General features: G+C 34.3%; 1 protein-coding gene across 1 annotated transcript; it reads right to left on the minus strand.

The window, feature by feature from the left end:
• Positions 1-6,875: 6,875 nt before the first annotated feature.
• Positions 6,876-8,172, minus strand: LOC108026670 (uncharacterized). The gene is made up of 2 exons (XM_017097766.3): positions 8,079-8,172; positions 6,876-8,012 (listed from the first exon to the last, which is right to left on the minus strand). The coding sequence occupies exons 1-2, from the start codon at positions 8,151-8,153 to the stop codon at positions 6,876-6,878; spliced, it is 1,212 nt and encodes a 403-aa protein (XP_016953255.2). The 5' UTR covers positions 8,154-8,172.
• Positions 8,173-13,489: the final 5,317 nt, after the last annotated feature.

Raw genomic sequence — 13,489 nt, forward strand, 5'->3', positions numbered from 1 at the left:
AAAATTTGGTGTTACAAAAAATTGTATTACATAAAACTTATAAACATGAACACTAAAGAGTGTATAGGAATTACTGTAGATAGGGAACCAGATTTTGAGAATAGAAAATAAAGAAAAGCCTTTTTCAATATCCGAATTCAAATATGAGTGTATGCATACGTACAAACTAACTTTTCCCCTCTTATCCATTACATTAGCACTCAGAAGGCAATAGTACTGTCACTGAGAAAATTTAAGATATTTTCGGAAATAAGTACACACCCAATGTTGGGACAAATAATTGTATTACCAATTACAAAGAAATGAAATAAAAGAAAAGAAAAAAAATAATAATAACAATAAGTTTTAAGCATCGAGTGGGAGCAGCTAACTCTCCAAAAATCCGAGATATCAAATAAACTTTCTATAAGTCTAACAAATGTAAAAGTCAAAAAAGGGGTATACAGAAAGAAACTATTAACAAACACTCGAAAATAAAACAAACCTGTTCAAAAATATTAAAATTGTTGATCAATTTACGTTCAAATTTAATAGCTATCAAAGAGAGCCCGACCAAGGCCGTACATGAAAGATATTTCAAATGCAGTGCCATAATTCGATTGGAAGAAAATTGATCTCCAACGATTCATCACGGCGATAAAATTGGTCAATATGTCAAAAGGGCCATTTGAAAAAACAGACATAGAGGTAATTAAATCAAAAATAATTGGTTCTACCCTCTATAAAGTACAAAAAGAACGCACAATTGATCATTAATAAACTACAAAGCACAATTGTAGGTAAAACCTCAGAGGTAATCGAAGCAAAAATTGCAAATATTTACCAAAGAGGAAAAACCACAACTCAGTTCACAAACGAATTTCACAACTTGCGTAAATTGCTAGAAGCTTTATATATCGACGAAGGACTAAATGCTTAATATGCTGACAAATTCAGCACAAAAGAAGCTATATCCACTATGGTAAAGGATTGCGAATGCGAAAAAAACGAAAACAATTTTGGAAGCTATCTCATTTATTAATATGAATGACACTATAACAAAATACGTACACTGCAGTAATCAACAAACAAATAACCACAGCGTAATGTATAAGGTAGTTATTATAGAGGTAATGGCGGTGAGCACTATCAAGGTAATTTCACACGTGGAAGAAATAACTTCTACCAGAGAAAATATCTCGGCAGAGGCCAATATTACCAACATAATAATTATCAAGGAAATGATGGCCAGGGCCATAACCAAAATTATTACAGAAACCAAAATACAAGTTATGATAGAAATCAATACAACAGTAGATTTTTATTCAAATGATCAAGGGGCACCTCTCAAAATAACTCCAACAATAGAGGAAACCCGAATGTTCAAGTCACAGCTGTTAAAACTGAACAGAAAAACTTAAATACAGGAGCTGACTTAGGTCTTTTAAAAATCAGTTCTGATAACTATGATAACATAGACACTTTAAAAATAATAACAATGTCTGGAATAGGGGAAGGTACTCTTAAATCAAAAAGCTTAGCATTTATAGAAATACAAACAGGAAAATGTATAATCCCTTTCAACATTCAAATAGTATATAATAACTATGAATGGACTTCCAAATTGACTTTCAGACAGATTACGATTGGTTAATAGCCAGACCCGTAAACTTCGATCAAGAAATCAACATTCCGATAATACATTCAATAGATAACAACTTAATAATTCCCGCTAGGTCCGAAGTTGTAAAACCAATTTATGTAAACACGTCTCACAAAGAAATACTTATTAATAATCAATATATATCTGATGGCGTAATTATAGGAAGCACTGTAGCTAATCCTAATAATACTTTTGTCCGCATATTCAGCACAACCGATATAAATAAAATTATAAATATTTCCAACATTGACTGTGAACCATTGGATAACGTCCAAAAATCACAACGTTCAGATTGTAATATCAGACACAATGGGGACCTATCCAAAATAACAAAAAAATTTCCTGAAATATTAAAAAGTTTTCTCACTAAACTATGCACCAAATTTACTGATAAATTCGTATTAGAAACAAAACCAATATCCTTCAATAATTTTAATGAACAAAAATTAAGAGTGAAGGATGACGTTCCAGTTTATTTTAAAACTAGAAAGAACGCTATAGTCGTGTGTTACGACTAACAGATACCCGTTACTCAGTTTAATAGAGCAAAAGAGGAATGGAGATTTGTATGTAAGCAGCAAAGCGATCAGTAGATGTTATGCGGGCGGAAGCGTTTTAACCGTTTGTGGGCGTTAGAGTGTTAGTAAATAAACAAGTCGAAAAACTAATTAAAGATGGCATCATTCATCATTCTTTAAAATAAATAAGGTGCGAATTTTAAACCGTGCGGTTATCGTTTAAAGCGGTAAGACCCAAGGCTCGTTGAAAATGATGTTGGATTCTGGATTCTTTTTCTAAAGTAATTTGGTGGAAACCACACATTAAATCCAGAAAAATGTTAATTTTTTATGCACGAGGTCACATGCTTAGGCCATAAATGCACAAAGGAATTTTACCTGATGATAAAAAATATGATGCAATAACTAAATACCCTGTTCTTTTTAATGCAAATGAATCGAGAAGATTCGTCGCTTTCTCGCATTGCTCAAGACATTTAACTCACCTTTGCAAGAAAAACATTTAATTGAACACATGAATGTCAAAAAGCTTTTTAATACCTTAAAAAGGCATTAACTCAACCAACCCTATCACAATAACCAGATTTCAATAAAGAATTTTTCATAACAACAAATGCTAGTAAACAAGCTTGTGGAGCTGTACTAGCTAATTCATATGATGGGGTGAACCTCCCGGTAGCATACGCCTCGAGAACACTTACAAAAGGCAAACATTTCACTATTAAAACAGACCACAAACCGTTAACATTTTTTTTTCAATGAAAATCGAACTTCCAAGTTAACAAGAATGACACTAGACCTAGAAGAATTTCAATTCACAGCAGAATAGCTTAGGGGAAAAAAATCAGGTTCGGATTTGCAAAAGCAACCGACAGCTTTTAAGACCAAAATATTTGACGTAATTCGCAATGAGGACGTTAAAAAGTAGTGACCTTGCATTTAAAAGCATCAAATTGTTCCCTTAAAAAAGCAAAAAAGATATATGCAAGAATAAGTGTTGATGATCTATATACCAATGATATATTCGAGGGCCGGATTAACCAACTTAAGATGGCACCGAGCGAGAAAATCTTTAAAATTATTTCAATAGATATATTCAAAAATATGGGAAATAAAATATTAATAAATGTAAGAGTGGCGCTTGCAATCGCGTAAAAAATGTATTAAATGCCAACAGGCCAAAATAACAGAACACCTTTGAAGGCATTTTATAGAGTGTTAGTGGATACCATCGGTCAATTACCTAAATCAGAACGATAATTTAACAAAATACCTTGTTGCCATCCCAATTCCAGATAAAATTGCAAAAACCGTAGCAAAAGCTATGTTTAAATCTTTTACTCTAAAATACGGTCAAATAAATACATTCATTACGAACATGGGAGCAGAATAATTCAGTTATGACAGATTTATGTAAATAACTAAATATTGTAAACAACATCTACTGCACACCACCTCAATGGTACACTATTACTGTCGATACGAGCTTGTTTTTAGTCTCTCAAATTTAACATTTCATTTAACAGAAATGATATTTTTTAAGTAACGAAATAGGTTATCAGTTTGATCGAAATTTTTAAAAAATCAATATTAAGATAAAAGACATTAAGAACAAACAATAGTTAGTACACAAAGACAGATTAAAAATGTTTAATGTATAAATTTTTAATTTCATTTAATATTTTTTTTATTTTCTAATTAAAAACCTTAGAATTTCATTAATTATAATTAATTCAACTATATTAAAATTATCTTCTTCTACTACATCTATGTCATACATACTATATAAATTTGTAGGGGTATAATGATTTCAGTCAGAAGTTTGCAACGCAGTGAAGGATATGTTTCCGACCCCATAAAATATATATATTCTTAATCATCGTCACAAGACGAGTCGATCTAGCCATGTCCGCCTGCCCGTCCGTCTGTCCGTCCGGTTCTACGCAAACTAGTCTCTCAGTTTTAAAACTTTGGGGCTGAAACTTTTCCAAAAGTCTTCGTTCTATTGCATGTAGTATATAAATCGGAACCAGCCGGATCGGACAACTATATCTTATATATATATATATATATATATATATAATCTATTTGTTTTTTTATTTTGTTTAAACTAATATTATTAAAAACAAGAAAGGATCGTTCCTTTGGCAGCTATATGATATAGTCGTATAGTAGTAGTATATGTTAAAAAACACCAAAGATATAATTTTTTTTATTTTTTCCCGGATAGTTCCTATGGTAGTTATAAGATATAGTTGTCCGATCCGGCTGGTTCCGATTTATATACTACATGCAATAAAATATAAATATATATAAATATATATATTTGAATATAAATGTATATAAATATATATATTTGAATATAAATGTATATATAGATATACATTTTTTTGTTTGTTTAATTTGTTTATAAATATTTCATAAAATTTATTTGTTTTTTTATTTTGTTCGAACTAATATTTGAAAAAAAGGGTTTATTTATATATACATTTTACTGATAAAAACAACAAAAGAAAAATGTATGTAAAAACAACACGTTTTCCAATTTTTTTTTATATTTTTCATCACACAACATTTTATATACAAAAAAACATAATCTTTAATATATATAATCTCTAAAAAATAGCTCCATATTTTTCCTTATTGACAAAAAGAAGAATTATTTCATGGTGTAACTCAATCAAGGAAATTATCGTGGAGTGACCGAGCGAAGAATTATAACAGGCCGCTTCATGAAAAAAAAATTTTAAAATTGGTGTTTTTTGTCCAAAATATTAATACTGCCATATAACGATTGATTAGGCTAGATCACAAAGTTATTTTATTGCATTGAATGGCCACCTATTGTAATAAAGTATCTTACTCCCATTAGCAATATTAAACAGCAAACTAATACGGTAAAGTCTATAATATGTTCATGACTTTTTTGATCATGTACTTGTAAAAGCTTTTTAGTTGAAATATTATTCTCCATAAGATATCCAGATGGAGCCAAATGCCTTAAAAGACAGATCACAACACCTTCTTCAGTTTCCAAAGGGTTAAGCGTTAGTATACCATCGGTTGCCCAGTATTCGTAGTTCCAATATTGACAAGAACCGGATACATTTACATCGTTTTTATTCGTTCTTCGTAAAATAAGTGGTAAAGGTTCAGGCAGAATCGAACAGTGTCCAGGTAATGATATTGTTACTATACGACTTAAAAGCTTTTTAGATCCAGTAGACGGTTGGAACAGTCCATCATTTGAGTACACCTTAATTGCAACAATAGGGCTACTTTCATTGTTTGACGATAAAAGTAAACCACATAATGCTTTTAATTTACCTAAATTTTCTTTTGTTAAAAAAACACCAAGCTGTATGTTTGGTTCTTTAAGAACATCATTAATGTCATGATTTGTTTGAAGAAATCGGTAATGTTCATCTTTAAAGAAACCTCTTAATTTTTGATGATTTTCTTTGGATTTCTTATTTTTAAAGAGTGCTATTCCAGAAACATTGGCAATAACTGGATTGATAAGAAAATATAAAATGTATTTCGAAATGTATACGGAAACTCCTATATCATCATAGTCTATGGTTTCGCTTAGAATTTCATCCTCTAACCCAACGGCTTTCTCAGCAATATCGGTGTGAATAAAGAATAATTTGGTAGATATTGTGTCGGCAAATCGTTCAAATGATTCCAATAACTTGTTTGTTGCTTTTAAATTAGCTGACATTTTAATAACTCTGAGGTCAATACTAATAATTGAATTGTAAGTAGTCAAAAGATCAGCGAAAATATTTCTCCATTTACCAAAGCTTTCAAATGTAGATCTATACATCTTATTTTCTAAAATGTTTTTAACTGCATTTTGGATAATATTAGCAATCAACAATATATCAAAGGGAACCAGTGTTTTTCTATTTTTCATGATTATGGTTTTAATATTTCTTAATACCATTTCTGGATTTGAGTTATGCTTATTTAATTTCCATATATTATGCAATGTTTTTGTAATATTGTTTGCCTTTTTACATACGATTGGTTTTGTTAACCTACTCCAATAAGCTCCATTTAAAAAACCTCCCTTACATAATCTAGTAAAAGGCATGCCATTTTGTTTAATACATAATCTTTCAGTCAATGCAAGTGTTCCATATCGAGTTTCTATCCATTTATTTTTTATGTCATTTTTTGAAAATAACCGCTTTTGAAAACATAAATTTGCACCACGTATAAGAGACGTGGAATTTTCACTGAGATCTTTAAACAATTCTTTTAGGGCTAACCTTATATGGTTCAGTTTAATCGTGAAAGTTTGCATTTTTGAATCATTATACTTTTTTTCGTCGCCCACATTCTCAGCACTAACTTCTAATGTTTTGAATGATGCAGCTATATGAACCCATAAGACTACAAACATATTTGTCGTGAGTTCAACATTCGTAATTCGAACATAGTGTACAACAAGATCATCTAATTTGTTCTTACTGGTTCTACTTTTTAAGAGGCTTGTTAGTTTCTTCCCACTGACTTTAAAGTCCTTGCTTAAGGGATTGCAAAAACTATTCCAAGAATCTTGACGAATACATGAGACATTCCAACGTATAACAAATTCATGCCCTTTGCTCTGGCTAGGAGGTATAAATCGTTGGGTGGACACCTTCTGAAAATCAAAAATGCTGTGAGCCTCACACCAATATTCGGTACGATACTTCGAAACCAATTTAACTTGAAAAATTGAGTAATTTTGCTCTTTGTTTTCCCAAACGAGGTCCACCTTTGCTTTTTTTAAAATACCGTATTCTGTATATGTAAAACATTTTATGCCATGATAATTTTTTTTTATTTACCCACAAGTATTTCCTATTAAGAGCAACTAATAATAACGAATTGGTCTTTTCATCCATTTTAAGTAACATTTCAATTGCATTTGTTGGGTCGATATTTTGTTTACTTAAAGCAGGAAGCCATTCCATACCTTTTTCAACGATTTTAAGAATTCCAAACGGGTTCATTAAAATAGAATACTCGTCTCCGAAAGTATCCGAGAAATAATCAATTTTAAAAAAATCGTTTTGTTTTTTCTCTGTCACATACTTTGCAAAAATTTGTGTAAGAAGGTTTTGATTTTGTAAGTATTCTTTTAGATGAACCTCTTCATGATTTGATTTCTTCCAATCAATACCATAACACACGCTAGGCCGATAGGTTAAAGCTCCGAAACCGTTTGGACACCCATTACTAGACAGCACATCCGACTTAAAAGTGCATACCGCGTCTAAAAGAGTGTTGCACGGTTCAGCGACTATTATATTATTAGAGTTGTTCATACTTGGTTTATTTAAAACGTGCTTTAAACAGTGTTCATCAGATTTGTTTTTAAACTGTATTAAATTATTATGTAATACCCTTCTCCACGACTTTCCCGGCAAACGGACTTCAAATGCCATAAATGCATTATTTCGCTTTATTGGCAGCCAGTACTGATTTATTTTCTTATTTTGCAAAAACTCAGTTACTGTGAAAATTTCTTTACTTGTTAAATCTGTTGGAATAATTGTATTTGACCCATAGCAAAATTCTTCATTGTAAGCCTGAACTTTAGTTGAAACTTTCAGGCAAAGCGGTTTATTGCCATGCGATCGGATTTCAAACAGTTCATCTGGACAGTGCCTATTTTTATGTCTTGTCGTTTTGCATTCTACTGAATCTGGGAACCTACGTCCATTCATATCGCACATACGCATTTGGTTATTGGTTTTAAGACAAAATAATTCTTTAGACATTGCATAATCATTGTCAATATACTTAAAATATGGCGAGCGTGCAGTTGATTTGGTAAACTCATGACATATTTTTAGCTAAAATAAATTTAAAGTAAATAACAGTTTCATACTTTAAATGTATTTATATTTTAGAATACTTACCAAATTATTTTGACTATAAACAGAAATAGTACAGAAGCACAGGTATATTAATGTGGAGATGGAGTTACTACACATTTTTCGAAATTACGAAACCTTCCCTTTGTGCTAGTTTATATAAGAAAAAATCTGTGCCTTTTTTTGGGAAACTTTTAATACCATTTTTCGGGGGTGGTCCCAAAAACCTTTTTGTCAAAATAATACTATCTTTATGTGTTTAATACCTGCTACTTATACACTGTTGAGCACTACTTCACGATCCATTAAATTAATTAAACACAACGATTATGGGCACTGACAGTTTGCAAATTTATAAATTTGATCACTGTGGACGGCAGTCCACGTAGTGACGAAGCGCACCAGAGGGTAAAGCTGTAATCGTTCCTATGGCAGCTATATGACATAGTCGTCCGATTTTGATAAAATTTAATTCGACATTCAGAACTAAATAAAAATTGTTATTTCCAAGCGTAGGAGGTTATATGTTAAATAACACCGAAGATATAATTTTTTTATTATAACTTTCTAATTTTCCGATTGTTCCCATGGCAGCTATATGATATTGTCATCCGATTTTGATAAAATTTAATTCGAAATTCAGAACTAATTAAGATTCATTATCCTTTTGTTTCCTTAAGCCGAGTAACGGGTATTTGATAGTCGAGGCACTCGACTATAGCGTTTTTCCTTGTTGCATATTATTTTCCCATACTTTTTCCGAATGTTCCTATGGCATGTTTCTAATAAGAGATGCAGAGAAAATAAAAATAAATTATTTCCAAGCGTAGGAGGTTATATGTTAAAAAAAAAAATTTTCCGATTATTCGTATGGCAGCTATATGATATTTGATAAAACTTAAATAGAAATACAGAACTAATTAAAAAATTTTATTATGTTAAAACACACCAGAGATACAATTTTGTTTTTAATTTTTTCCCCGATAATTTCTATGGGAGCTATAAGATATAGTTGAAAGAAATAAAGAAGACTTTTGGGAAAGCTTCAGCCCGATAGCTTTTAAAGTGAGAAGCCAGTTTGCGTAGAAACGGACGGACAGACGGACACGGCTAGATGGATTCGTCTAGTGATGCTTAAGGATATATATGCTTTATGGGGTCCTTCACTGCGTTGCAAACTTCTGACTGAAATCATTATACCCTGCAAGGATATAAAAAGAGGGGCCCGGACAAAGGTTTTTCGCAGTATCGATTTTACGAAGCGCATACAGCGGTTTTCCATACACAAACTGCGATGAACGGTAAGCTGCCGATACGAGTTAGCTCGGGAGTCTTAGGCGGCGGTAACGAAACTCTTCTTGGTTGGAAGTATTTACAGTTCTCTTTCAGCTCACAGCAAGGAGCAGGCTCCGCTTGCAGCGGTTAATTGGCGGAACAAAAGTTCCGAACCGTAAAGTATTCTATTATATTAGTTTAGAAGGTTTAATATATTAATGAGATATAATGATTCCGTGGATAAGCAATATGATGTAAGCTTATCTAATAAATCTACTTGATAATTATTTTGTTACTAAATTCCCGTCAGTAAAGATGCAAGCATAAGCAAAATGCTGACTGTTCACTACCGCAAACTACATGCAACTACAAGGCAGATACTCGCCGCTAAAATATATAAAAATGTAAAATTTAAAAAAAGGAGTATAGATCTAAATGACTATACGTATGAATAATTATTTTTAAAAGATTTATTCTTAACCCTAACTACAAACGTATTAACCTTGCCCAACAATACATTTTTATGAATTTGGAACATTTGAGATGATAATTGCTCTGTATGTTTTTTTACACTGTATAATTGGAGAAATATCTAGGCGAAAGGTCTCAATAAATAAGTTCTCTAATTCATCTACAGCTATTGGTATTATTGCGATATTGGATGGCGGTTTACAAAAAACATAACACGAATATCACAATCACAATAGTGTTCTCCCAATCGTGATCCACACTTCAGGAGATTTGTACTTTTAGATTAGTGCCAGGGAGATCGGCTGGAGTCTTTTGTACCGGACTAGAGCTTTTGCTAGCCCCCCGTATTCGATAAACCAACTAGGTGTTCCCACCTAGGGATAATGTTTCTCTATTCCCCTATCTTAAGAGTCAATATCCGGCTGGTGCACTTTGTTACTTTCCGGGATACGGTTATCAGTTGGTCGATCGTGGTCGTTGCTCTGGCCACGCGACACCCGGGAGTTGTCGAATTTTTGATGGCTTGCCCTTATCAATATGAGTGTAATTAGCGGCCTCTACCCTCAACTTAAGGCGGTTGCTTTGCTAGGTTAATATTTTTATGAATGACTTTGCAAAAGAAATCGTAGGACCTCTCCATAATTTCGTCTTTTCTCCACCTTTTTTTATTTAGGCGCCCATTTACGTGTGCCTTCGACCCACTCCTTGAGCCCAGAAGAGCTAGCTAGCTAACTTACTGTTTTAGTACAACACAGCGAATTCGGGCCAAGCTTGGCTTTATATCCGTCAGCTTTTTACTATGTCTGTATTTTTTTCTAGAGATAACTTGTTCTACCTGAAATTCTACGGATTTGCTATGGGTGTTATACGTCTTTTCGGCTTTTCACTTTTTGTGGAATGAATTTCATCTGTCTGTATACCCCTAGCATCCGTAACATCGGACAAGCTGTTCCATGATTAAGAATCTGAGTTCCACACTCTATTCGACTTAATAGAATTTGGAGTACCGATTCGTCACTCTTAGCCGCGTTCGCTTGCGGGGTGGAAAATTCAGTCCTTATGCGTCGAATGCCGAGTCATTAGCTTGCCAAATATTTGAGACACATATTGTTTGCTGTTGTCCAAGTGTGTGAACTCGGGCACCCAATACTGATGAAAAACTTTGGTCTCAAGTAATTTTCTGGCCTCTGCAGCTACTGCATGTCTCATCGGCAGCAGCCAGAAAAATTTAGAAAAGTGGTCTAGGCATACAAAAATCACTGAATTCCCAGCTTTGGTCCTAGGGTATGGTCCCATAAAGTCTATAAACAAACTTTGGCCAGCCAGCTCCGTAACCCGCTGTTCCTCCATGGGTAGTCCGTTATTTTTGTTGGCGGTCTTGGCGATCTTACACACTTCGAACTCTTGCACTCCTTTTTGGAAATCTACAGCCATCCCTGACCAGTAATAAAACTGTCGCAATTTGGCTAGTGGCTTGTGCTCCCATGCCCTGAGGTTATGGCATGATGTTCTCTCTCTTCAGAGCTCCCATGCTCGGGCTTTGTGCACGGTGTCGTTTATGTAGACCTCGGACTCCGTCATTAGACAAAGTTTTCCGTTGTTTAAAAGTCAGGAAAGTTGTTCCACCGTGTGCAACAGTTTGACATAATTCGATGATTGGAACGCTGTCGGATCGAGGATGATTCTTTGGCGTGTCCCGTGAGCGCAGTGCGCCTAGTGGAGTTGAGCAGGTCCTGGCGCGATCAGCCAGAAGGGAGAGAAGTCCCGGAGCGGCGCGACCGAACCCCTGGAGTAGCGAGCCAGAAGGGAGAAAAGTCCCGGAGCGGCGCAACAGAACCCCGAGAGTAACGAGCCAGAAGGGAGAGAAGTCCCGAAGCGGCGCGACAGAACACCGAGAGTAACGAGCCAGAAGGGAGAGAAGTCCGGGATCGGCGTATGCCTACAAACCCAACACAGAATTCACGCTACCCATAGCCACTCAGTCAGGAGCAGTTCGCAGTTCCGCCTTGACTGTCCGCAAGATCTGAGCGGAAACCCCCGTGGGACCATCCGGGACAGAGCAAGGGACAGACGGTCGTATGTCGAGAGGAGTGATCCTGGAGAACTCGTCAGTCTGTTCACCCTAGTCTGAGAACGGTGACGTTTCCCTAAGCCCGCACGGCTGACCCCATAGCGAGTCTGAATCGTGGCCGAGCAGTCACTGAGCCAAACGCGTCAGGAACAAGCAGCGGACAAGGATCTTCAGGGAGCGACAAAACTAAAACACCTTGTCAACGAGGCGAGCGAACATCGAGACAACCCATACCGTCGGAGACAGCGAGACAAGCATATTGTAAAGCCGACCGCAGTTATACACGCAATAAACGCACTACGAACCCGTGAATAATGTGCTTTCTCACTGAACTACTGGGCGGTCGCGTTTATATAAATTTGGTGGAACGAACACACACAATCTACTGAGCTAGCTGCACAAATCTCGTAGCGAGCAGAAAGCAAACAAATCAGTTCGTTAAAATGGATTTGAGTTACAGGTTCAAATCAACTCGGATGCTGGATTAAAATTAATTTTTTTATCTGTATTTATTGACTATTTTCACACTAAAACAAGATAAGATGTTAGCTTCGTCAAGCCGAAGCTTGTATTCCCTTGCAGTTATAAAAAATAATTAATAATTTTATTAAATTGAATTCGAAAATCTTAAAAATATAAAAATGTATATTCCCAATATTATAAGATAATATGTCAAAAAGCCCAAAGCTATAATTTGTTTCACATTATTTCCCACCAATTATCCGATCGTTCCTATTTTAATAAAACTTAATTCAAAATTCAGAAATTGTTAAAAAAAACACAAGAGATATATTTTTTATTTCATGTTTTCCTAATTCGTAATTTAATTCAAAATTCAAAACCAAATAAAAAATGTTATTTCCAAGCGTAGGAGATTATAAGTTAAAAAACACCGAAGATATAATTTTTCTATATTATTTTACCACTAATTTTCCGATTGTTCTTATGAGAGCTATATGATATAGTCTTCTGATTTTGATAAAATTTAATTCGAAATGCAGAACTAATTTAAAAATGTGATATCCAAGCTTAGAAAGCTATTTGTTAAAAAACACGAAAGATATAATTTTTTTTTTAATTTTCCCCTGATAGTTTCTATGGGAGCTATACGATATAGTTGTCTGATCCGGCTGGTTCCGACTTAGATACTACCTGCAATAGAAAGAAGACTTTTGGAAAAGTTTCAGGCCGATAGCTCTAAAACTGAGAGACTAGTTTGCGTAGAAACGGACGGACAGACAGACATGGCTAGATCGACAGACAGACGGACATGGCTAGATCGACTCGTCTAGTGACGCTGATCATATATATACTTTATGGGGTCGGAAACGTCTCCTTCACTGCGTTGGAAACTTCTGACTGAAATCATTATATTCTCTGCAAGGTTAAAAAAATTCGTTCAAAGGAAGTTGGAAATCCCTTTAAAGAGCCATCCAAGCCTTCATCTTTATCTGCCTCAAAAATTAACATTCTTTCTTTCTGCTTTCCTATCAGAATAGAAGAGGTTTACAAATTAAGTTGACCAAATAGTATACTGATAGTTTTTCCTTTTCTTCCCATGTTGTTGTGTTAACAGAAACTTTGTTAAAACCGGAAATTCTTAGTTCTGAAGTCTTTCCAAGTAAGTTTACAACGTACA

This window comes from Drosophila biarmipes, chromosome 3R (genome assembly GCF_025231255.1).
Source record: "Drosophila biarmipes strain raj3 chromosome 3R, RU_DBia_V1.1, whole genome shotgun sequence".
NCBI lineage: Eukaryota > Metazoa > Arthropoda > Insecta > Diptera > Drosophilidae > Drosophila > Drosophila biarmipes.

Excerpts from the sequence above, each read along its gene's own strand:
- LOC108026670 (XM_017097766.3), bottom strand. The coding sequence starts at position 8,153 with ATGTGTAGTAACTCCATCTCCACATTAATATACCTGTGCTTCTGTACT. Across the intron at positions 8,013-8,078 it reads TTTATAGTCAAAATAATTTG|CTAAAAATATGTCATGAGTT; the intron begins GTAAGTATTCTA and ends AATTTATTTTAG.